At 37.7% G+C, this 26,629-nt stretch overlaps 1 protein-coding gene and 1 pseudogene across 3 annotated transcripts; both read left to right on the top strand.

The window, feature by feature from the left end:
- Positions 1-245: 245 nt before the first annotated feature.
- Positions 246-5,952, top strand: LOC146448416 (orexin receptor type 2-like). 3 transcript variants are annotated; one of them, XM_085102584.1, is made up of 3 exons: positions 246-564; positions 3,319-3,392; positions 4,015-5,952. In XM_085102584.1, exons 2-3 carry the CDS (start codon positions 3,338-3,340, stop codon positions 5,148-5,150), a joined length of 1,191 nt encoding a protein of 396 aa, XP_084958710.1. In that variant the 5' UTR covers positions 246-564; positions 3,319-3,337; the 3' UTR covers positions 5,151-5,952. The 3 variants fall into 3 exon arrangements, 2 of the variants coding, with proteins under 2 accessions (XP_084958710.1, XP_084958708.1); XR_014861082.1 differs by lacking the exons at positions 246-564; positions 4,015-5,952 and adding an exon at positions 3,593-3,648 and having other exon boundaries at positions 2,687-3,392; XM_085102582.1 differs by lacking the exons at positions 246-564; positions 3,319-3,392 and adding an exon at positions 3,673-3,806.
- Positions 5,953-18,219: 12,267 nt separating this feature from the next.
- LOC146448415 (G-protein coupled receptor 83-like) lies at positions 18,220-19,455 on the top strand (annotated as a pseudogene).
- The last annotated feature ends 7,174 nt before the right edge of the window (positions 19,456-26,629 follow it).

Raw genomic sequence — 26,629 nt, 5'->3', positions numbered from 1 at the left:
ACATCGTGTTCACTTCAAATGGAGAATAAGTTTTCTTGAGGGAATGCGTAAGCTTATGGAAATCGTGCAAGATAATTCTCGCAAACAACAGCAAATACAGGACGCTAATGTCACGTAGTTGCTGAGTTAAAAGAAAACCACTACACTTTGTCTTTCTATAATTTAAGCCACAAATACGGACAGAGCAGCGAAAGCCAGTTCAAACAAAAATAACATTTCTCACTGAAACCCTAAATACTCTTGCTTACTGAAAAAGTTTATTAAATGTCACTATGCGTGACAATTATGACAAGGTACCGGTAGACTGAAAATTAAGGTCTACATTATTACACAATAGGTTATGGACATTATGACCAATCAGAAACAAGTTCCGGTTCATTTGATCAATAAACGATCCGTTTATTGACTCATCTACACCTGCCCACTGCACTTTACGAAGCTACATTCACTTATCCACTGTCATGCTACCACAAAAGACAACACGACTGTGCTGTCGGCCGAGCAGTTGCGTTAAGCTAAAAATCATCCTTTTTTGGATCGTTGCAAAGTCATCATTTGCCGAAGGTGAGTGTGATTTGCCGGCAGATGAATGTTCTTTCTTGTTGTCAAGGCGTTTTAAACACCACTAAAGAATTTTGTTGTCTAAAAGGGGACGAAAATACAATTTTAACTGAGAGACAACTGTGTCTTTATAAACTCTTAAAGACAATACTGAGTTGTTGTTAGTTTTAACTCAGCAAACATTTTCCATTCTTAATTAACATTGCGGCGTATTAAAAAAGTTGTGAAGTTTTCGATTGCTATGTTTTCATCGTTAAAAAAATTGCAATACAGTCGTGACAGGATTGAACAGCATTTTTCTTTAACAGGTATTTATATTATGAAAATTTTGGCTGCGTAAAAGTGTGTCGAGTCTTGTTAAAAGAATGGAGTTGACGTTCCACACCTCAAATTGAACAAAGAGACTGAATAGATGAATTGTTCAATCGTTTGTAAAAGACTACTGCCGTGACCAACGAAAACTCCTTTCTGTGAGTAAATACAGATACCTTTTCAAAGTTAGCACCGAAAGCTCGTTCATCCTCCATCCATGAGTAACATAAAATTCTCAAAAAACGTGTCATGCCGGGTATAAACGTACATTAATCTTGGGGAACCAGCTTAAGTCACATGAAGAAGATTGATGTTGATTTTATTGAAAGACATGGTATATTCACGCTGCCATAAATTTTGTCAATAGGTATTCAGAATGGGGTACATGAAGCTTATTTCTCGAAAGACCCGATAACCTTTTGGCTCAATAAGTACTTTTTATATTAAATATTTTAATTTGTTTCATTTTTAATCAAATTTGCACGAATTTCTAGTTTAAAAGTGCCTGTATGTTACTGTTGCCAAAAATTATGAGTATATTTACATTGAGCTTTCAAATACCCATTGTCTCCCTGTTGGGGATATTGTTTACGAAAATTTGTCTTCGGGCCAGGTTGTTATCGGAACATTTGAGAAACGGGCGCAAGTAAAAGAAAAACGTGCTAGGAAGTCGAAATCGGGATTTAAAATATTCCGGCAGGGGATAATAAATGGGCAAACTAGAAGACTGTAAATTAGCATGCAAATTTCTTATGGACTTTGATTGCCTTTTGGCCATTAAATAAATAAAACTATTTCGTGGTCTTTTAGACTGCCGCGTAAAATTCTTTCTCCAAACAGTTACCAAGGGTAGAGGTCACTAACTATTTTTCTTGTCGTTCAATGTTTCTATACTTTAATAAATGAACTTATAAGACAAAAAGTCACTAAGAGGACTAACTCCGTCGTCAATTGTGTAAATTTCAGCTGCGTGCCTACTGTGCGCGTTCTCAAGCGACGTCATCACCCAAGTACGGACAAAATGATTTTGATTGGATGAATTTCATTAATTTGCATAATTTCTTTTTCAAAACCGTTATTTTTTCTTCGAAGGAACCACAAGTAGCTCAGCCTTGATTAACATGAAATTAAGAGCTTTGATGTTTTTAAAGGTTACGCATTATGTGCATACATTGATTTTTTTTTTTTTAATCTAGACCGGGCTTTGTTTTGTCTTCTAGGAGCCGGGTAGGTTAGGGGGGGGGGGGGGGGGGAGGGTAGATTCTGCCCTGATGTTTCCTTTGACGTCAGGTGAATTAAGGCCTGGACCTACATTCAGTTTATACTGTTAAGAGTATTATGTATGTCATTTCCACGCTTGGCAACTCTCAGATAGCTCAAATTCGTGTAGTCTTGCTATTTAAAGACCAAATCTCAGCAGATACTGTGAGGGAACAACTAAAGCAACTGAGCCTAAAAGTGTACACCACCATTCAGCCTGTGTTTGTGAGCCGAAAAATTGAACAAGAACTAAAAGTAAAAGAATCAAAGCCACTTATTATAAATCAACGATGTGTAGTTTATACCTGTGTGATGCGGGTTATGTCGAGTACACACGCGGACATGTCAGTGACACAGGCATACTCCCTTCTCCCAACAGGAGTTGGACCCACGACCTTCCGATTACTGTAGTTCGGATGCTCCACCACAGAGCTTCAGAAAACTCGCAGGAGCTAAGGCCATTTAAGGACGGTGCCAACTATTATTACTGCGCATACGTTCTGCGCATCTAGAGATACTCGGGTTTCTTATGGGCGATGCCTACTAATACAGGGATAATTTTGCGCGGTTTAAAACTATACGGAGAAAGAAGAACTTGCCAAATGCTTTTGGTATCTCAAAAGAAAATTGGGGGTAGCCATGCATTTTTCAGAGATAATTAAGCTTCAATTTAGGAAAAAATCCCATACATTGCTTTGTATTTCAGCTTTTTTTAGAGATATTACTGCTTAATTATCTCTGAAAAATGCGTGGTTACCCCCAATTTTCTTTTTGGATTCCAATAGGCCTTGCTAAGATCTGCTTTTCCCACATAGCCATAAACCGCGCAAAAATATTTCGGTATTAGTAGGCACCGTCCTTAACTAGGCTCAAGTGACAAACATTCTATATAATGCTATGATTTGAAGCGTTCAAAGGACTCTTGTTGGGAGAACTCGCTTTCTTATACCTGTGTCACTAGTACTTAAAACTTCAACTACCATTTATTCACCAGGATAAAAAATACCTTAATCATATTTATTTCACATAATTATTCTTGCTTTTGCGTTATTTTTAAGCTAATACTAGGTCGAAGTTACTTCCTCAATAATTAATATGCTACATTTAATTTAAAATGTGTTTACTGTTTTCGCAAGTGGAAACTGCGAAAATCGCTCTTAAATTCAGTGGAATTCTTTTACTCAGACAGGTTCCTAGATCAAAGATGGAAGAGCTTTTTAACCTGACTCAGAATCCCACCGATGCAACTGGAGGAAATGGTACTGGTTCTATAAATATATGTCCTAATTTCAAAATTAGAATAATCTGTGTTCAATAATATTAACAAAATTAAGAAGGTGCATAATGTATCAAAACTTTTTATGAAGCCTATGAACTTTGTTTTTGGTTTTCCTTGTCTATTTATTTATTTATTTATTTATTCATTTATTTATTTATTTATTTATTCATATTTTGTCAGGAACAAACAGCACTCACTCTATGAATATTCAAAACGTCACGACCGCACCAACTCAACATTTAATTTAAAATGTGTTTACTGTTTTCGCAAGTGGAAACTGCGAAAATCGCTCTTAAATTCAGTGGAATTCTTTTACTCAGACAGGTTCCTAGATCAAAGATGGAAGAGCTTTTTAACCTGACTCAGAATCCCACCGATGCAACTGGAGGAAATGGTACTGGTTCTATAAATATATGTCCTAATTTCAAAATTAGAATAATCTGTGTTCAATAATATTAACACAATTAAGAAGGTGCATAATGTATCAAAACTTTTTATGAAGCCTATGAACTTTGTTTTTGGTTTTCCTTGTCTATTTATTTATTTATTTATTTATTTATTTATTTATTTATTTATTTATTTATTTATTCATATTTTGTCAGGAACAAACAGCACTCACTCTATGAATATTCAAAACGTCACGACCGCACCAACTCAATCTGGCGGCGTTTCAACAAATTTCATCATTGGCATGACGGCAGCATATGCGGTGATCTTTCTCGTTGCCCTCTTTGGCAATTCCTTCGGTTTGGTTGTGGTTTTAAGGAAATCTTCCAATAAAAGCGCAACAAACCTCTTCATCGCCAACATGGCCGTTGCAGATCTCCTTTTAACTTTCACAGTGATGCCTTTATCTATTGTCTTCCTTTACCGTAGTAAGTTATGGTTTGGAGGAACGTTGGGTACCGTCACATGTAAAGCCTTGTTCTATGCCATCCCGATTTCCATTTCAGCGAGTGTCTTTACGATAGTGTTTATGTCCGTTGATAGGTTGTACGCTATCTTCTTTCCTTTTAAAGAGAAAATCTTCCAAAAACCGAAATTTCTGTCGGCAATCATTTGGATCTTATCTATTGTGTTGATGATCCCATATGTTATCTTGCTTCAACTGGAATATGATCCTATCGCCGACGCACATTATTGTGTGCTGGTACCGGTGTGGCCATGGGAAGATGAAAACGACCTTACTTTGGAGGAAACATTCCGCGCCTATAAAACCTTCCATATCGTTGTTTTCATCACGCTGTATGCCTTCCCCCTTTTTATAACAGTTACCAATTACTCTTTAATTTGTCGGAAATTATGGCTACGTAAAATACCAGGAAACGTGACAGATAGCAACCGGGCCAACGCTGAAAAATCTAAGCGCAAGGTGGTGCGTTTGTTGATGACCGTATGTGTGGTGTTTGCTCTGTGCTGGTTTCCAATTTACGTCAATCACTACTTTTGGTACGTGCGACCTGATCAAGTACACTTATTACCGGAAGAAGTTAAGATGGTTTTTGCCTGGATAGCCCATGCCAACAGTGCCATTAACCCCTGCCTTTATCTCTTACTTAACAACAACTTTCGCAAAAAGTTTTTCGCTACTCTGGTCTGTCATCCTGATCAGGTTGTGTTCAGGTCATCTCAACCACGACCAGTCCCGTTTGTACTCCGATGGAGGCCTCTGCAGTTAGAACAGCACAATCGTCAATACGTGGAAGCTCCTGTTATTGAGGGTCCTGTTACTGAGTAGCCCCATTGTAAGTATTTACCCCAAGAAAAGAAGATCAGGTGTGATAATAATCATGTGATAAGTTTTCCAGCGGACAAGGATCAAAGGTTTTGCCCACCTGCAAATAACCAAACAGAAACAAAGCAACCTATCAAAACTAACTTAATTCGCTTGCGTCAAGAGCATCCAGCCTCGTTCTTAGGCCTCAAGGTGCTCAAAGTAACCAAGCTTGTCTATGAGTGCTGGGGAAAAGCGCGTCCTCCCGATCAACTCAACGGATGACGTCACATTTAACAGCGAAGCAAGGAGGCGAAGCGCTGGAGGATCGGCTTAGCGAAACAAAATAAAGACCGTGATATCCATGAAAGTTGATGCTAAGAATTTGCGATTCTTCATTATTTAGTGTTTTTTGTTGTTGTTAGTGTTTTTTTTTTTTCTCCTCTATTACAAAAATTTTAAGGGATGTGACGAATAGTCAGGCTTGTCCAGTGGTTTGAATTGAACTGCATGGTATGATTCGTAGCAAAGCTGTACCCAGATTTAGCATACCGTGAGACCTTTGCAATGGTGTTTGTCAGTTTTGCGTTTTGTAATTATTCGCTTTACTAAAAACATTCCAAAACGAAATATAGGATTTTTCCGAGATTTGAACCTGGACGAGCTAATAATTGTTCAGCGAATGGGTTTGAAGAAAAGTGGGACAAGATATAAGGACTGATTCCAGATTTTTGTGTGGCTTTGCTTTTCTTTGACTCACACAATGCTAAAACTTAGAGTTTGCTATTTTATTTAAAAAAAAAAAACACATTTAAAAAAAGGGTTTCTTTTGACGATTTACGATAAAACGTAACAGTTTGAACCTTTTACGATGACGTAAAGATTGAGGGAAGAAATAAAAGGGCAAAAGAGTTAAGTGCCAAAACATTTTTCAGTCCTGATTAATATCTAACAAGTAATTAACTGGCTGCTGGAACATCCAAGCATCAAATACTAGAGCAAGTTGTCTAGTAGCTACAAGCAACATAAAAACTGATCTAGTAATTTAATCAAAAGGATTTTTTACCAAAAAAGAAAGCATCTGCAATGTATATGTGTGACATGTCCTCTCTTTCCTAACACGCCGTATTTGATATTATGAGTGCGGTGTTCTAATCAGAGGCGATACGAAAAAACAGACAGACTTTCAAGTAAACCTTGAGGTAAATATCCTAAGTTGTACACAGTCACATTATCATTGAAAATGTCCAATATTAGCACTGAGATACACTTCTGATTCATAACGAGCCAGAGGTTCTTAGCAACGAAAATAAAACTTCGGCACCCCTTGGAGATACCAGGCAATTTGCCTGGTTTCTCCACGGGACGTCAAATAACTCGGAGCATTCCAATGTAATAGAATCCATTCTGGCATTTCTTCTGTCTCGCTTGCGGCGTTAATTTTAACGCGAAAGTGTTATAATCCTTGTGCCTAAAAGTTCTTTTTTGCAAGCTTTTAATTAAATTTCTTTCGAGATATGACGTGTCTGCAAACGGATCCCGCATGACATGTTTTACTACAGTCTGTTTCGGGGCACGCAACAGTTCAGTAGTGGAATCTTTTCGCAGAAATTCAGATTAATACGTAATGAAAAACGGAATCGTGACTTTAATCGCCCGCCACACAGGAATAGAAGGAGGCAAATATGTCGTTAACACTGGGAACCCTGACTAACTTGGAGATCCTTGGAGATACGGAAAATGTTTCAGCAAAGGAATGTAAATCGATCCGATTAGGTGGCTTATTCGTATGCACACTGCAAATTGTCGGCCTAAGCTTTCTTTTTTTTTTTTTACTGATATAGCGCGGGCTTAAGATCTGCTCGATTTATAAATTCTGCTGCTCTTTGACAGATTTCATATTTAGCAAGGTTTATACAAGCAGTTCCATTGCGATCAAGTTTTATCAATCGGGTCGATTTCGTCCACTTATTCACTTTCTTGATGTGATAAATCGTTATGTGTAAATCATCTCATGCTAAATCGGCCAAACAAAATTCGGCCCAATAAATCGGCACGCGTGCGTTAACCTTGGGCTCACACAACTACTAGAAAAGGCTACCAAACAAAATAAGCTAAAATATACTAGTAAAAATAGAGCTGTAACAAGGATAAGACATATTGGATTAAGAAACGTTCTCTGGTTAAAAAGATTAAAAACATGAGCTTTCGGCTATCAAATAAATTGACTAGACGTTATACCCTCTAAGTTTTCTAATATCCCTTTCCTTAGCAGAAGTTTGGTTTTTTGTGGTAATCGTAAAAAATGTTGAGCCTCTTTCACGTCTTGTTTATCGTATTAATGTACGTGGTGGACCCAGACATTGAATTCGCGCCTGTTTGTATTCGAATTTTTATGCTTAAATAAGTCACAACAGACCCTTTGAGCCATACGCATGCCGTTTCACAATCTTTGCATTTTTCTGAATTCTTGAGGTGTTCTTTGACATTTGTGAAGTGACGTCCACAAATGAACGCCAATGAGATGCATTAAATGTCTGACATCACAAGATGTCCCCTACCGTAAATTCTTACTAAAACGCAAATAATTCTGTCAAACATTTAGGGACGGACCATTAGAAAAGTGATGGGGGGGGGGGGTGGGGAAAATACAAAAAAAAAATTCGTGCAAGCCAAAATGCCTGAAAAAAAAATTCTTGCAAGCCGAGACGGAAGAAAAAAAAATTCTTGCAGAAGGAGATTAAGGAATTATTATAGAAAATACCTTTTAGGGTTTTAATGACAAAAAAATTTCTTCCAGAATGCCCCAAAATGGCCTTTTTAATGTTTTGAAAATCTAAATTTTTTTGTGGAAGTTTGTTTTGTATGAACAACAAACCAACCTCACATTTTGTGGCGTGGCTGGAATTTTCCCTTACTACAACTCAGTATTTTGTTTTGTGTTTGTAACTGGTAGTAAACCCAATAATCACGAGCAATAGGTCAATTAGTTTTGAAGAAAAACGATTTTGTCAGTAAAACGCTTCCAGCATATCTGCTTATCCATAAAGCGCTTTATAGTTTTATTCGTTGGGCCACAGAGTGCTTTATGGTTACAAAATTTAAAAAACTGAGTCATTTTCAAGAAGTCCTCTTTTAAAAACGCTTGTAGGAGCATCTAGATTGAAGGACAAGTGTTCACTTTATTCACCACAAAATGCTCTGTGGCTCATTGTCAATACCACAAAGTGCTCTGTAGGCAAATTAAAACCGCACAAAGTGCTTTGTGATCTGGTGATCGAAAACATTAAACAATCCCACCATGAATTTGACTTTTAAATTTTAAGTAAGTTGAGATTATATACTACTTGAAGTGTTTGTTATGAAATATTTCATAAGATTTCTTGGCGCCAACAGTTTTGAAAAATTTTGAATCAATTCTTATTAAAATGTGTTAAAAAGTAAACAATCAATAAACAGACAGTACATGAAATTTGATTTAAATTATTTTAAAATGATGACCAGTCTTTTATTTAAGTATGAGGCTGATTTTACTACCAGCACTAGATACTAGGTTTCGTTGTTTTTGTTTAGTTTTGACCATTATGCTGTAATTTTTAGATATTGTCTCAGGGGTTAAAGGTAATCATTCCAAGCCCACAAAGTACAACTTTTTTTTAATTTTTTTTTTTTCTGGAAAACAACAAAAAAAAAAATTCGTGCAGAGGGTATCAACTGAAAAAAAAATTCCTGCACAAGCACTGAGCATAAAAAAAAATTCCTGCAGACTGAAAATCCCCCACCCCCCCCCCCCCCATCACTTTTCCAATGGTCCGTCCCTTAACAATTATTCCAAGAGCGCGCGCTGGATATGAGATGATAGATAGCCAACGAGGCGCGTAGCACCGAGTTGGCTATTATTTAAAAATCATCTCATATCCAACAAGCGCAAATGGAATAATTGTTTTATTTAAAAAAATCAAGAAATATTGCTAGATCTTACTGATTTCACTGTGCAAGAATAACAAGCAGACAATTTAATGGTCGCCATTTCTCGTATATACCATGGCCGCTAAGCCAATCAAATCACTCGAATTGCATCTATACAATGATTCAGTTTTTAATACGATATAATATGAAAACTGACAAGAAGGTCTGTCTAATGTGAAGTACCCAAATTCGGGGTGAGGTGCATCTCTGGACATTTGTGGTACTCAGGGACAAGAAAAAGAAATACGTAAGAAGTCTAAGAAAAGTACGTCGTTTATTTAATAGCTACAGAAGGGGGAGGGGGTGGGGACGTAAAATAAGACCACCAGTTAACGCGTTTAGAGACCAGATAATCCCACACCCATCGCTTGTGGGTTGGGATTTATTGTTTATGCATCAGTCAATTCCAGCTGTGCCCATCCCCCCCCCCCCCCGGGCAATAGCGGGGCATTTTCCCACACAGTCCATCCCGGTGGGTCGGGCATTAGCCTTCCACCCAATTACCCCGGGGCATTTGACCATCTCACCTTTTTTCACCCTACAGCATTGTCGCTTCCTTAATGACAAATTCATTGACGAATACACTAAGTTTCTTTATGAACATGTCTAGATAAGACATAAAATGGGACGCTAGAGCTGTAGAATGACCTATTTTTGCACTAACTACGGGAAACAAGACCCAGCTAGGACTTGATTTGGCCTGAATTAGCTTAGATTTTACTGAAAGTAGGACGAGAAACAAACAAAATAAAACATTTTTTTACATGTTTTAGCTACCACCCCGGGGCATTTGAACAACTATTTTGTCCCGGCGGTGGTGCATTTGCCAGTTAATTTTCAAAAAATCTTAATTTTTGAGGGTCGGTCGGGGAGAGGGGGGGGGGGGGGGGGAGCCTAAAAATATTATATTGCTGCTGTTATATATCCCAGAGTGCTCAAGCATACAGTCATGCTAGGACATCAACCTGGATGGACCAGAAAGATATATAACAACCGCCTAGGTTTATAATGTTCGCCTAAGAAATTTGCATTGTCTGTGTTATATATCCCAGAGTGCTCAAGCATACAGTCATGCTAGGACATCAACCTGGATGGACCAGAAAGATATATAACAACCGCCTAGGTTTATAATGTTCGCCTAAAAAATTTGCATTGTCTGTGTTATATATCCCAGAGTGCTCAAGCATACAGTCATGCTAGGACATCAATCTGGATGGACCAGAAAGATATATAATATCCGCCTAGGTTTATAATGTTCGCCTAATAAATTTACATTGTCTGTGTTATATATCCCAGAGTGCTCAAGCATACAGTCATGCTAGGACATCAACCTGGATGGACCAGAAAGATATATAACAACCGCCTAGGTTTATAATGTTCGCCTAAAAAATTTGCATTGTCTGTGTTATATATCCCAGAGTGCTCAAGCATACAGTCATGCTAGGACATCAATCTGGATGGACCAGAAAGATATATAATATCCGCCTAGGTTTATAATGTTCGCCTAATAAATTTACATTGTCTGTGTTATATATCCCAGAGTGCTCAAGCATACAGTCATGCTAGGACATCAACCTGGATGGACCAGAAAGATATATAACAACCGCCTAGGTTTATGATGTTTGCCTAAGAAATTTGCATTGTCTGTGTTATATATCCCAGAGTGCTCAAGCATACAGTCATGCTAGGACATCAACCTGGATGGACCAGAAAGATATATAACAACCGCCCTTGGTTTATAATGTTCGCCTAAAAAATTTACATTGTCTGTGTTATATATCCCAGAGTGCCCAAGCATACAGTCATGCTAGGACATCAACCTGGATGAACCAGAAAGATATATAACAACCGCCTAGGTTTATAAATTATGTTCGCCTAAAAAATTTGCATTGTCTGTGTTATATATCCCAGAGTGCTCAAGCATATACAGTCATGCTAGGACATCAACCTGGATGGACCAGAAAGATATATAATATCCGCCTAGGTTTATAATGTTCGCCTAAAAAATTTACATTGTCTGTGTTATATATTCCAGAGTGCTCAAGCATACAGTCATGCTAGGACATCAACCTGGATGGACCAGAAAGATATATAATATCCGCCTAGGTTTATAATGTTCGCCTAAAAAATTTACATTGTCTGTGTTATATATCCCAGAGTGCTCAAGCATACAGTCATGCTAGGACATCAACCTGGATGGACCAGAAAGATATATAACAACCGCCTAGGTTTATAATGTTCGCCTAAAAAATTTACATTGTCTGTGTTATATATCCCAGAGTGCTCAAGCATACAGTCATGCTAGGACATCAACCTGGATGGACCAGAAAGATATATAATATCCGCCTAGGTTTATAATGTTCGCCTAAAAAATTTACATTGTCTGTGTTATATATCCCAGAGTGCTCAAGCATACAGTCATGCTAGGACATCAACCTGGATGGACCAGAAAGATATATAACAACCGCCTAGGTTTATAATGTTCGCCTAAAAAATTTGCATTGTCTGTGTTATATATCCCAGAGTGCTCAAGCATACAGTCATGCTAGGACATCAACCTGAATGAACCAGAAATGTATATAACATCCGCCTAGGTTTATAATGTTCACCTAAAAATATTTTATTCTATATATCCCAAAGCGCTCAAGCATACAGTGATGCTTAAAGGACTTCAACCTGGCTGAACCAGAAAGGTTATAATAATTTTGACATCCGTCTTAGTTTATAATGTGCGCCTAAAAAATCAAATCATTTATGTTATATATCTCACATGAAGCACCTGAGCATAGAACAATGTTAGGACTTCATCTTAGATAACCCAGAAGTGGTAATAAAAGTAATATTTGTGTTAGTTTTATTGTTTACAACTGAACAAATTATTTCTACTGTTTACAATGATGCTTCACCCTGGATGGACCAGAAAGGATTTAACATCCGCCTTTCAGGGATATTATTATATTGTTTTTGTTGTATATCCCAGAAGCACTCCTGGATACAGGACCTCAACCCGGGTCAGCCAATAAGGTGTTTCAATACAGTGTTTCTTTAGAATGGCGTCTTAAATAATCCACATGTCTTACCAGAAAGAAATCACTCTACAAAAAATATCAAGATTAAACTAAAATGTCCGCCTGGTTTTACATGCATCTCAAAGTTAAGCTTAATGAGCCGCAATTCAAAAGATATATTGCGCCTGACCTTTTCTAAATTCAGTAAAACCATGCCCTACAATTTGAGAAAAATAATATTTGGGACTGGATTTTAGTGCTTCGTCTTAGTTCATAACATCTTTTCGACGGACGCTTGAAGTTAATACCGGAACAATTTTTCCGTAAAGAGCAGGTAATTCGTACATCGATATCTTTGAAGCAAAACCGTGATTTGATCTTGATTTCGCAGCAGACCTTGCTTAGTGATCTTTGCTGGTCTTGACCGAAATAAATCGACTGATCAATGCAATAATCGTTATGTTGATTACTTTGGAACTGGGGCGACGGACGACTAACACAACGCTGAATAAAGATGCATATGACAGCTTTTTCTTTGTATAACCTTCGATCTAAAAGCCCGCCATTTTTATCCGCGAACATTTGCCGCTTACGGATTACCTGGCCTTACCTCATGAAATATGCTCGGTGAAACTGACGTCTTACATAATCGCACGATCGAAGAACAACAAACTCTCTAAGGGCTCACTTGAACACAATTCAATCCCAAGACAGTCGAAAGTTGCCATATAGCTTGTCCATGAGAAAGGGGAAGAGCGAGCTACTTTTCCCAATATGCCACTGCGCTCTTGGTAAGATTTATTTCAACATAAAACAATAATTCCCTCCTGCTATGACTTCGTAACCGCAAGCTCCAACCGTGAAATCGAATACGATGACGGCTACTAAGCAGATTTGTGACGTCACCCCTTAGCAACCAGAATTGGCGAATTTTTTCACATCCGGTTAACTCTGGCTCGTGATGAAATAATAATCTTATTAACCCTATCTACGCCGCACTTTTTTTTGTTAGGCAAAGGGGCCGATTACGCCACCCATTCTCCATAACTTCGCGAGTCAAAAATATATGACAAAATTATTCTTCATTTAAAAAACAGATTTTCCATTTTTTAAAAAAGAAAAAAGAAGCCTGTCAAAACTTGCCTCCCATGGTGACATCAGAGTTAATCAGCACTAAACGACCACGTGGCGTCTGCTCAATTATTAAAAAAGTTACTCTGGTTCAAATTCGCCTTAGGCAAAATCCCCGCCCTTCCCTTCCGGTCTAGATAGGGCCTAGATAAGACGTCGGTGATGCGCATCTCAACCCATACAGGAGAAACGTTTGGCAATTTATGTGTGGCATTATGATGCTATCAGTTCCGTGTAATAAGGTGTTCATTTGATGTAAACAAAAAAATCAAGAAATAGCTATTATTAATGTATTGTAATTTTATTCGAAAATGGTATGAGACTTGACTAACGTGTGGCCTGTTTTATCAAAGTAATTTGTTCCCGAAGACTAATTAAAGTAGATGCCACGCCCGTATCCACTCTTGTTAATATTGATGTGAGCGCCATGCTTACTGATTATTAAGGGCCGGGCACTCGAAGCACTACAACAAACCCACACCCTTTTCAGACACTGTTGACATTATAGTGATCATCTAGCTAGGTAACTAATAAGAACTAAATCAATGAGAACGATCATTTGAAAAAAAACATGCACATACTGATGATTTCAATCAGTTGTTAGATCAAGGGCTAGGGCGTGCTTGTACTGCAAGACGGAAAGGTGTTGGCGTATCTAGTTACAAATCCGTCGTAGTTTCAAGGTTGTAAGAAGTTGGAGGGGAACTTTTATCATGCTCGTTAATCATTCGTAGGCAACAAAGTAATGGGCATATACATCCCGGAGATATACATGCCGGAACTGTAGGTCAAATGTTCAACCATGATTCAAGTTTTCATTTTCACTTTTTAGTAATTGTAACAAAAAAGAAAAAAATGTATCACGGTTTCAGTTTTCTTACTTCTTATCTAAATCCTCGCGCTACACCAAAAACCACGAACATGTATTTTAGTACCATGATTATTGTTATTGGATTAGTACCACCAAGGATAATGCTATAAACCAATCGCTTCTCGCTTAACAGAATTTACATTTCAGAACGTTAGTGCCAATTTTAGAAAAAGTGTCCAGAAATGAGAAACTTAGTTATTTAAGATCAAAACTTAACTTTATTATCCAATTCATGTGAAATTGAGGGATCACTTCATCGACCGCCATATTAGCGTACCACAACCCTAGCGCGCGCTTAATAGCATCACTAACAGAATCTGCAAAGCGCGCGCAAAAAGTGTGTTCGGCCACCTTAATCTGCTTTGCAAGCCAGTCCAAGCTGGAGCCTAATAAAGACAACCGACGCCAAAAACAAAGAAAAAGAAAACATTAATTGAGCAAAATTATAATAAATGCCTCTGCGTCATGAAAAATCTTAATGCATAAAAAAAAGAACGTGATATGGTCAAATGAAAAGTTCTTAGGAGAACAGGAACTAGAAACGCGGATTCTAATAATTATTTTCCACATGATTCAGCTACGTGCTACAAGAAGAACGGTGTGAAATCATCACACAATAGACCAGATAATGTGGGTATGTATTTCCAGGTAACGAGTTTTCGTTGCCATTGCCGTTGTAGTCGCGTAAGGTCCCTAATGATGAGCAGCAACGTGAAGAACTTAAAGTCGAAATTAATCGTTGTTTTAGAGGTGATGTATACGGGGGCAGTTTCTAGAGCTTCCTGATATCGCAGCTGTTGCCATTTTTAATAATCTTCCAATACTATTACAACTCACGATAGGAGGAACAAGTTAATCGCGTTGGCGCAATTTCCAATAAGCCGATGTTTCATGGAATTGTAGCAACACACCCTACCTTCCTAGAATTAAGGGATTAAGCATCATGTTCAACTGAATAAAAACGGCGAACATTCTCAGAAAGGAGTCCAAAAATCGTGCACAACAATTCTGGTGGCCAACAAAAAATTCAGTAAATTTATGTCCTGTTGTTACTCATACCAAAAATAGTACGCTTGATCTTTCTATAATTGCCACGCTTATGGACTTCTGAAATGGTCCGATAGATTGAAAATTCAGCTCTGGCTTATTACACACTAGGTTATAGGCATTACGACCAATAAGAAACAACTTCCTTTTCTAATTGCACAATAATCTATATCCCTTGATTAACTAATCTACATCTGCCAACTACACTTTACAAGCTACATTCATTTATGGAGGAAACAAAGTTTAGGTCGTTGTTATCCGCTCTTAAGTTACCGACACGACTGTTGGCCGAGCAGTTGTCTTAAGCTAAAAATCATCCTTTTTTGGATCGTTGCAAAGTCATCATTTGCCGAAGGTGAGTGTGATTTACCAGTAGATGAATGTACTGTTGTCTAAGTGCAAGAAACATCGCTGAAGAATTTTGTCGTCCATAAGAAATCGAAAATACTAATTTAATTGACAGGAACAACATAAGGTTCTTAAAGACAATACTGAGTAGTTAGTTTTAACACAGGAAACACTTTCTCGGCATTTTTTAATGTTTAGTTTTTAAAAGTTGTGAGGTATTTCCTCGGTAAGTTTCCGTTGTAAAATAAAATGGCAAAACAGTCGTGTCAGGATTGAACAGCTTGTTTCCTTAACCGGAAGTTTGGAGAATTTTCTGTAGCCAAGTCTTCTTCAAGAGACAGGGAACAGGTTTAACGCCGATTTATGGACAAAGTTGCTTGATAGAGAAAATAATTTGCTCTGTCATTTGTAACAGACTAGTACTTCTGCCGCGTATCAATGAAAACTTGTAGATGTGACCAAACATACATAGCCTTTTAAAGTCATCAACGAAAACTTGTTCACCTTTTACCCACGAGGAAGTAAAAGTTGTGAAAAAACTTGCCATGCCAGGATAGCGGGAGTCTTGTGGTATCGTTCAAACAATAACTTAGATTTTATCGAAAGTATAAACACGCCGTCGTTAATTTTGTGAGTAACTCTCTTTCTGAGAATAGGGTACATGAAGCCCACTTTTCGAACAATCAGATAAACTGTTTGGTAAATAAGTACTTATTTTATTTTCTTTAACTGATAACGCAAAAAGTTTTGATTCAATCTTGCGTATATGTTATATCTAAAATTATGAATGTGTTGACATTTAGGTTAAAAAATATCACTTGTCTTTCCGTTCGATGTATCGACACAAAAAATAATTTTCAGTTAACAGTACATTTGAGAAACGCCCTAGTAAAAGAAAAACCTATAAATAGTCGAATTTAGAAAAAATATAATACGACAAGCGAGAAAAAGTGAGAGAGTGAAAGTCTGCTAAATAGCATGCAAATTTCTTCTAGACTTTAATCACCTTTTGGCTATTGAAAAAAAACACTATTTTTATTAACGTTCAATATTTATTTACGACTAGACATACAATTACAAGAAAAAAATTGCTTTGTCATTAAGGGTCTAAATTTCAGCTGCCAAAACGTGCAAAGTGTGTTTACTTAGATGATTTTCTTTACTTTGCATAAGTTATTCCAAATGTTTTCCTTTTCTTTGCGGGAAATGACAATCGAAAAGAGCTCGGTTGTTTTTACATGGTTATGTAAATTGACTTTTTTCAATGGAAGCATTGCCGTCAACAATCACCTTTCAAAAGATGGCGTGGGTGGAGTCTGTGGATCGGTTTGACACGAATTGGCGGGAAAACTGCATGACATAACGCGCAAAATCTCACGAGGCCAAATTAAAGGAGGACAAACTATTGATTTCCAGTATACAAGGAGTTTACGCGGCTGATGTTCATCGTTTGAAATAACTATTTCATTTTGCTAACTGTTCAAATAACAATCGAGTGGCACAAGCCACTTTTCTTCATTTTAAAAGGAGATTTTCCTTTTTCTTAAAATATGGGTGTCAAAAGTTCGTTGCCATGTTAACATCAAAGTTAATGAACACTAAACGACCACATGGCGATTGCTCAAATATCAAAAAAGTTATTCAGGTTCAAAGTCACCGTGGGAAGAATCTGCGCCTCTCCGCCCGGTCTAGATACTGTCTCGATAAGACGCTAGTGTCACTTATGTCTGGCGTTATTATGCCATCAGTTCCATGTTCCGTGTAATAAGGTCAACCTTCAATTGATGGAAGCTAAATAAAAAATAAGAAATCTAAGTACATTTTTAACGTGTTGTAATTTTATTTAAAGGTTCTGTGTGACTTAACAAACTTGGGGCCTGTTTTGTCAAAGTAATTTTTTCTAGAAGGCTAATAAAAACAGACACCACCCCATATCCACTCCATTTAATTTTATTGTGAGCGTCATACTTCCTGATTACTCAGGGGCAGGAAACTGGGAGCACAAGAACAAATCAACACCCGTTGAGCCACTGATGAAAGTTATAGTGGTCATCTAGCTAGTAGGTAACCTAATAAGAACTAAAATCAATGAGAACGATTATTTGAAGAAAGCATGCACATGCTGATGATTTCAATCAGTGGTTGGATGAACCAACAAATTTATGGGATCTAATTATTATAGACAGCAAAAACTCTGCTCCTCAAAGTCGTTCTTCGGTTGCTTCCAAAAGAAGTAAACACCAGTACAGATTTCTTCATATATTTAAAATATATATATTTTTAAAACATCCTAACAAAATGTTCAAAGTTGATCTGGAGGCGTTTTGGATGTAATGCTAGGATTTGAAGCATTCACAGGACTCTTGCTTTTTTTAAGTATTCCTACATTACTTCCTGTCACGTCTACTTAAAAATTCAACTATCATCTATTTACCAGAATAAAAAATAACTTAATCACATTTCTTTCACATAATTAATCTTGCTTTTGCGTTATTTTTAAGCTAATACTAGGTCGTAGTTGCTTCCCCAATAATAAATATACTACACTTAATTTTTTTTGTTTCAACGTTTACTCTAAGAGCAAAAAAAAAAAAAAAAAAAAAAAAAAACGACGTGAGAGCTAACGTCGTTTACACTATTTTTTTCGCAAGTGGCAACTACGAAAATCGCTCTTAAATTCAGTGGGCTTCTTTTTCTCAGACAGGTTTCTAGATCAGACATGGAAGAGCTTTTTAACCTGACTCAGAATCCCAACGATGCAACTGGAGCAAATGGTACTGTTTCTATAAATATATGCAATAATATTAATAATTTTAAGATGTTGCGTAATGTATCAAGAGCTGTTTTTGAGAAGCCTATTAACTTTGTCGATTTTTTCCCCTCTCTATTTATTTATTCATTTATTTATTTATTTATGAATATTTTGTTAGGGACAAACAGCACTCAAGTTGTCAATATTCAAAACGTCACGACAGCACCAACTCAATCTGGCGATGTTTCAACAAATTTCATCATTGGTATGACGGCAGCATATGCGGTGATCTTTCTGGTAGCCCTCTTTGGCAATTCCTTCTGTTTGTTTGTGGCTTTAAAGAAATCTTCGTCTAAGAGGACAAGAAACCTCTTCATCGCCAACATGGCCGTTGCAGATCTCCTTTTAACTTTCACAATGATGCCATTATCTGTTGTCCTCTTTTACCGTGGTAAGCTATGGTTTGGAGGAACGTTGGGTACCGTCACATGTAAAGCCTTGTTCTTTGTCATCCCGATTTCCATTTCAGCGAGTGTCTTTACGTTGACGTTTATTTCATTTGATAGGATGTACGGTATCTTCTATCCTTTGAAAGAAAAAATCTTCCAAAAACCGAAATTTCTGTCGGCAATCATTTGGATCTTATCTGTTGTGTTGATGATCCCATATGTTATCTTGCTTCAAGTGGAATATGATCCTAACGCCGACGTATATTATTGTGTGCGGGTGTTTTCATCACGCTGTACGCCTTGCCCCTTTTCGTAACAGGTACCAATTACTCCTTAATTTCTCGTAAATTGTGGCTACGTAAAATACCAGGAAACGTGGCAGGTAGCAACCGGGACAGGGCAGCAAAATCTAAACGCAAGGTGGTGCGCTTGTTGGTGACCGTATGCGTGGTGTTTGCACTGTGCTGGTTTCCAGTCTATGTCAATCACTACTTTTGGTACGTGCGGCCTGATCAATTGCACTTATTACCGAAGGAAGTTCAGGTGATTTTTTCTCTGGTTAGCCCATGCCAACAGTGCCATCAACCCCTGCCTTTACCTTGTACTTAACAACGACTTTCGCAAAACGTTTTTCGCTACTCTGGTCTGTCTCCCTGAGGTCAGGTCCAGGCCATTAGAACCACAACCAGTCCCGCTTGTCCTCCGAAGGAGGCCTCCACAGCACAATCGTCAACTCGGTCCTCTGCGTGGATGATCACTGTCACGTTCAACTTGAGTGAGGTGTCAGACAGGGCGATCCTCTTTCTCCCTATCTTTTCATTGTAGCTGTGGAAACGTTAGCTATTGATATTCGTCAAAATCCAGCTATAAAGGGTATTTTCATTGGGAAAGAAGAGGCAAAACTGTTACAATTATATACAGATGACACAACAGTGGAACTCGCTGACACTAACTCAGCCACGGTTCTTTTTCAACTGCTGGATTTATTCAAAAATATCTCAGGACTAAAGATCAATAGCACAAAAACCGAGGGTATGTGGATTGGATCTTCTAAAGAAAATAAAGCAAAACTGTTAGGCATTAAATGGCCCAATGAGCCGATAAAAGCCCTCGGGGTGTATTTCACATATGATCCAAAATTACTTAAAGAAAAGAATTTTATTGAGCGATTGGATAGCATTGAAAAACTTATTAACATTTGGTCCTCAAGAGGTTTATCTGTCTATGGTAAGGTGACAATAATCAAATCCTTCCTTATTCCAAAGTTTGTTTATGTGTGCTTGGTACTGCCTACACGTAACGAATTAATGAAATATTGAATCAACAGGCTATTTAAATTCCTTTGGAATGGCACAGATAAGGTAACACGCGTTTCGGTAATAAATGAATACGAGGAAAGTGGATTAAAATTGATTAATTTAAAATGCATGATAGAGTCCTTATGGCTGGTATGGCTAAAGCGTATATTTGAAGGCCAGAATGGAACGTGGAAAACCTACCTACAGCACTGGCTAGAACCCATAGGAGGTTTTTTCTTTTTAAATTGTAACTATGATATTAAGGATTACAAAATCTCCTCTAAGTTTTATTGTGAACTACTTTCTCGGTGGTCAGATTTTCGTGACTCGTTAAAAGATTCTTTGGAATAATAAAGAAATTCGCATGGACAAAAGACCAGTCTTCTACAAAAATTATTTTGTGGCAGGAATGATCTTTACTCAAGATCTTCTTTTCGGTTTAAATATAGAAGACTCATTTTGCCACTGGTCGCAAAAGATTTCCAAAACTAAGTTTTTGCAATGGGCTGGCCTTCGACATTCAATATCTTCTTCTTTACAAATTACTATTCCCTGTCCATCTACAGCCTCTCCATCGTTTTCCACTGACGACCACATCTTTGATGTCACAAAAAAGAGATCAGAGGACTATTACTCATTATTTGCACGCAAAAAAGCACAGCCTCCTAATATCGTTCGTAAATTGCAGAATGACTTTAATTTCTCGTTTGAGCAGCTGAGGGAAACTGCCACATTCTGTTGTACTTGAATCATACGTAAAAGGTTTTCAGTTTAAAGTGATTAACTCTATTTTATACACAAATTCTATATTATATAAAATAGGCTTCAAAACGGACGATCTGTGCTCATTTTGCAAGGCAGAATCTGAAACCGTATACCACCTTTTGTATCATTGTCCCTTTGTTAGAAAGTTTTGGAATGAGTTTTAAGATTACTGGCACCAACTCTCAAATCAGCAAATTCGTCTTACTCTTCAAGATGTTTTATTTGCAATTATAACTAAACCATGCCCTACTGAATTAATTTTAATCATAATAATTGGGAAATTGTTTCTATGGGACTGTAGAAGAACCCAGATTCGACCCAAAATCCAAGGATTTCAAAGTGAAATAGTCATTAAATATGAAACCGAAAGAAAGATCAATAGCACAAAATTCTTTAAGAAAAAGTGGGTACTGTCCCCAGTTTAAGTGAAGATTTGCATTACAAATAAACTTTTGTGTGGTATTTACAATCATAAGTGCAACTGTAACCTGTTGGAAGTCTCTTTTTTTCTTTACTTCGTTAGTAGCAGCATTTAATTTAATTTTAATATCGTAACTATTGTGTAAATGTCTTTTGTAAGTGTCAGAAGAAGCATTTAATTAAATATTGTAACTATTATGGTAGTATAAGTAGTAATTTTAAGTGCAACTGTAACTCATTGTAAGTCTCAAAATAGTCATACCTTGTCAGTAGTAGCATTTAATTTAATATTGTAACTATTATTATTATTTTGTAATTTAGGTTAGTATCTTAGGTTGGTATGGTTAGTTTTGTAAATAGAGTTTAGTATTCTGTATTTAATAAAATTTATGTTTAAAAAACTATCACTGTCACGTCACGTGACCAATTTGAACCAAACAGACCCGGAGAAAATTTACTCGTGAACAACATGAAATATTAGTATTCATGCTGTAATTACCAGTAAACAGCAGGTTCATAAAAAGCTTTCGCTGCACTACGGCTAAGTATGTCATCGAACTTAGAAGACCAACAATATCTATCCATGTAGTTTGCTGTTGATTTCATGTTAGAACTTCCTAAAGAAATGTAAATAATAAAAGCCTAAACCTATGCCGTTACTGCCTATTTTAATGTTCTATTTCTAAAGTTGAAGCGACTTTGACGAGTTATTCGTATTTTCATTTAATCTACTTTGTAAGCCAGTCCGTGAGGAACCTTACCCAAACACGAAGGTGATGACAACGTACGCCAAAAACAAAGAAAAAGAAAAGACTTAAAACTTGCTTAAATTTCAAGATATTCATGTATACACCTAGGTCAGTTTATGATCTCGTTTAAAAATTCCAATTCCCCCTCGAAAATCTTAAAACATTTTTACAACTAACAGCCAAATTCATAATTACAATACAAGGCACGCAAGCTCCTTTCGTCTACCATGTAGAACAATCTACCATATGTAGAACAAATATTCAGCAATTCTCCGTTTTTTATCAAGGTCCGAAATTTTTTAACTCTCCTTCTCTTGGGATTACTGGCTCTTCATCACTGGCGTCCTTTAAGAACAAAATAAAAGTTCTATTATAATCAACTATTTATGTTAAGGGTGTACAAATTTGACTTGTCAGTACTTCATTTCCATATTGTCTAGGTTTAGTCATCATTTATTTCTCTGGGAGGGAAACTAAGTTTTACAAGCCCCATGGTTTTTCAGTTAGGTTCCCTCGCCACTTCTTTTCTATCTCTTGTACGTTAGTCACTATAACTTTGAAGTCATTTGTAACCATTGTAATCATTGTAATTTATTAATCATTGTAACTTGTGTGTGACAAATAAACTAAATAAACCAACATAGTCCAGCTGCTAACGACCAAAAAATGGTTCAATTGTTCATTTCATGATAAAAGCATGAAACTTGGCAGGCTTACTAACCTCTATGAGACAAAAATTTTCTGATATGGAGCCATCCCAAATTAACACCCAGAGCCACGTAATGCGCCTGTCAGAAAAATGGCATATAAAGCCTTTTAACATGGAAGCAAGGCTGATGTAAAATACTAAATTCTTGGCGTTTCTTTGGCTTCTCTCATTAGAGCGCATAATATAGTGCCTTTGAATATAAAAAAAGTTACGTGGCTGTTTTGTCTTTGATGAGCAGCAGAGCATCAGCAACCGATTACATGGTTAAAATTCCTCATCGGAAAGTACTTGGATGCCAAATGACTTGAAATTATTTTTGACCATTCTCTGACTGAATTCTGATTTTAAGTTATTAGAAATATTCACCCAGAAACACATATTAACGCATGCACAAAAAGTACCACATTGGAACTATGCATGACATCAAGGCTGAGATACATTATCGAGTTACTTACGTTTAATTGATATGATGTGCTTGCCAAAATGTCAAGATCTGGCTTTATATGACTTGTAGTCTTGGGAACTGTTTAAGTTAATTTCCCTTAAAACTGCCGAAGGCACTTCAAGAAAAGGGGCTGGAATTTGTGCCCCTTTGGAAGCTTCAGAGGCTGCAGGAACAGTATCTGCACAGTGTAAAGTGTGTAAAGGTACAGTATTTATCCCACTATCAACCCCGGGTTCCTCATTTGTTGAAGCTGCACAAGAGAGAAAGCTGTTGCAAGGAACGAATCGTGTGCGCTTGTGGAGCTTAGCTTTTAATCTATATTTTCCAAGAACAAGGTCCAGCAGTTGTAAACAGACCATCTCACAGTTCTGGAGGACATGCAACGCCATTCTTTTCAAACTGTGTACAAACTGACTGTTTGCGATATCGGGAAAAGCAAGAGGTCTGTCTTAAGAAATGCAAAGCCCAGGCCAAACATAGCATTGATAAGACGTTGCTTCATTGTTGCTCCATAAATCTTTAAGGCATAGATTAGGCGGAGGAAGGGACATTCCTTTCTCTTGCGTGGCGGAAACTACACTGCAGAAGAGGGATTTTGATTGCTTGAGATGCTGTTAAAGATGAAAAGATGAGAGAGGGTCATACTAGCTTAATTTGAGTCATTCTCTACAGGCCGGGCTACGGATGGACTGTGGGGCCTTTGATAATCATGTTTATAAGGGTCTTGAGAGTTGATGGAATAGCATGACTTTGGTGGTTTGTGGGAAATCTTTCATTCAAAGGATTTCTGAAGCTGCAGAATATCTACTCGCAGCTTGCAAGATGGTATGCCTTAGGCATAAAGGATGTCTCTTCGTTGAGCCGGAGAGGGAGCGTTTAGATCTGGAAGGGCTGATACAGTCGAACCTGTATATAACGGCCCTGTATTAAGCGGCCACCCTCTATTAAGCGGCCAGCTTTTAAAGTCCCGATTGTTTGCTCATACAAACGCTGTATTTGGTACCTGCATTAGTATTAGGCGGCCACCTCCATTAAGCGGCCGCGGCCACCCTGTAGCAGTCCTATGTTTGTCTTTCTTTGTTATTTTTACCTGTATTAAGCGGCCACCCTTGAATGGAAACTAAGCCATATGTTATTTTATGCGGTATTTTATTGTGTTTAAAATGCGATCCAGCATCACTATAAAGAAATAACATGTACAAAGCTACTGCAAGCTGATACTCGGCCGTTTAATATAGTTAACGCTTTTAATATGTCCGCAATGTGCTGAAGTACAGTACCATATCACGAACGCTAAGAAAAAGTTTATTTTGAATATGCTTCACTCTTTAGCAAGAAATTCCTCTTTAATTAACTTGTTCTTCAGCCATGTGACATTAAACATTGAGCGTAACAACTATGAAATGACGGAATGAGATATTTCGTTGTGAACTGTAAGTCATAGAAATAGAGCACTGTATACGGTAGGAGAGTAGAGGACAATTTATTGTATAGTACTTTTACACAATGTTACGTATATTATATACCGTTAAGTCACAAGTTGGCACTGAACTTTGTTTAAAGTATTGATCACTTCAAAGAGTGTTGATTGTCCTTGGTTTCCTTGCATAAAGTGTTTTTGTATGATACGCCATTAAAATTGACATTAGACCACGCCCAGTGAATGTTTTTAGTGATGCTGTATTAAGCGGCCACCTGTATTAAGCGGCCAGTTACTCAAGTCCCAAGGGTGGCCGTTATATACAGGTTCGACTGTAATTATCTATCCTTCAAATCTGAAGTGCAGACTTTGGCAGGTTCTACTCCAAGTTCTTCAAATTTGCCTGAGTGGAGTCTTCCAAGGTCATAACACCGTTAACCCTCGGTAATCTTTGCAATTGTCAATCAGTTCAGTAAATGCTATCTCTTCTATGGATCTGTAGGTGGTATCCTTGAGGGACTTTGACTGCCTCGTCTGATTGTGCAGGGAGACCTGGCGCTTGGTATCATGTGTCACTAATAGATAACTTTGCTAAAAACTTCGTTGAAGAGGATGGCACATTCTCTCACTTTATTGTCTACTTCAAGATTTGAATGGGCACGTAGTCCTGAAGGGGAGTCTGCTTTATCACAGGAATAAAACCCACACTTTTCCCTTAAGGGCCCAGGCATACAAGATGAGCTTAATCGCCGTGCCTTCACAGGAATTGCCGGCTAACTTTAGAGCCGTTCCTATTCATCACTGTGCTGAACTATGTTCTCCTCCTCTCACTACACACCATCAATGAACAGGGCCTACAAATCTATCCTTAACGTAACCAAAGGCACCCTGCAAAGTATCCAACAGATCTTGATTACGCAGATGACATTGCAAAACAGTTCATTTCCACTACTACGAAGTGTCACCTGCGCTCACTAGCAGGCGGAATGATCACTCAAGTCAACGACTTCAAATATCTCGGCCCATACATAATCTACTGACAAAAGGATGTGAAGTACTGTAAAGCCTTAGCTTGCGTGTAATTCCGACCGACCTTGCCAACGAAGAGAAAATCTATTTACTTAATATGTTGATTGAGCCAATTCTGCTTTACGGTCCCGGGGCGTGGACACTAATTGAGTCGCGTCAACAACAACGGCTTGATGGGACATATACCAATCTACTCCCACGTGCTCAAAACATTCACTTTTCTGAGCACGCCACACGTTCACAAGGGCATTTACGGAAATCTTCTACCACTCTACCAGAAGCTCGCCAAGTCGCAACTTCAATTCGCTGGTCATTCCCAGAGAGCTATGGGTGAGATTACCCAGTCCCTCTTACTTTGGAAGCCAAGTGGCCCTATCCACTCCAGAAGATTGACCTTTCCCGACATGACTCAGGGATAGAACGGTCAGATCTTGGGAACGCTATGGTGGATCGTGAAGTTTGCGTACGTCCCGACCTTCAGAGGCGAACGATGATGATGATGATGATGGTGATGGCTCACTGGAGAGGATATCAGCTTTTTTGTATAATGCTTTGACTTTCAGGAGGGAGTTCATTTTGAAATAGTATTTGGTAACCTCTACTTAGGGGATAAAAATCAGTCATTTTTTTTTTTCAGTCGGAAATCATCGATCGTTTCTTAGGTGCGGGGCCTTATCCAAGCGGATTATCTTAACAAAACCAACGTGAATGTGTCAGTCTCGATTTCATGCAATTCCTGACGTTCCAGTTTTGTGCATGCATAATTGTGTGCTTCTAGGTGTACATTGTAATGACTTCATTTCAGAATCCATAGAATGGTTGAAAATTGTTTCAAATCACCTGGCATCGAAGAAATTTCTGTTGAGAAAGAGGGATTCTTAAATCTTACTAGTTGCTTAATGCTATGCTGTTAATCGAATGCAAAACAGTCACGTGATCAGTCACATGACTTGCTTTTATATTCAAAAGCACTGTATAATATAACGTGCTCTAATAATAGAAAGCAAGAAACTAAACATAGTTGTCCAAGCAGTGCCAGGAAATCAGCATTTTACATCTGCCTCGCTTCCATGTGAAGGCTTTGTGTGCCATT

This window comes from Pavona decussata, unplaced genomic scaffold, assembly GCF_977016875.1.
Source record: "Pavona decussata unplaced genomic scaffold, jaPavDecu1.1 SCAFFOLD_931, whole genome shotgun sequence".
Taxonomy (NCBI): domain Eukaryota; kingdom Metazoa; phylum Cnidaria; class Anthozoa; order Scleractinia; family Agariciidae; genus Pavona; species Pavona decussata.
This window is presented reverse-complemented; position numbering and strand designations above follow the sequence as displayed.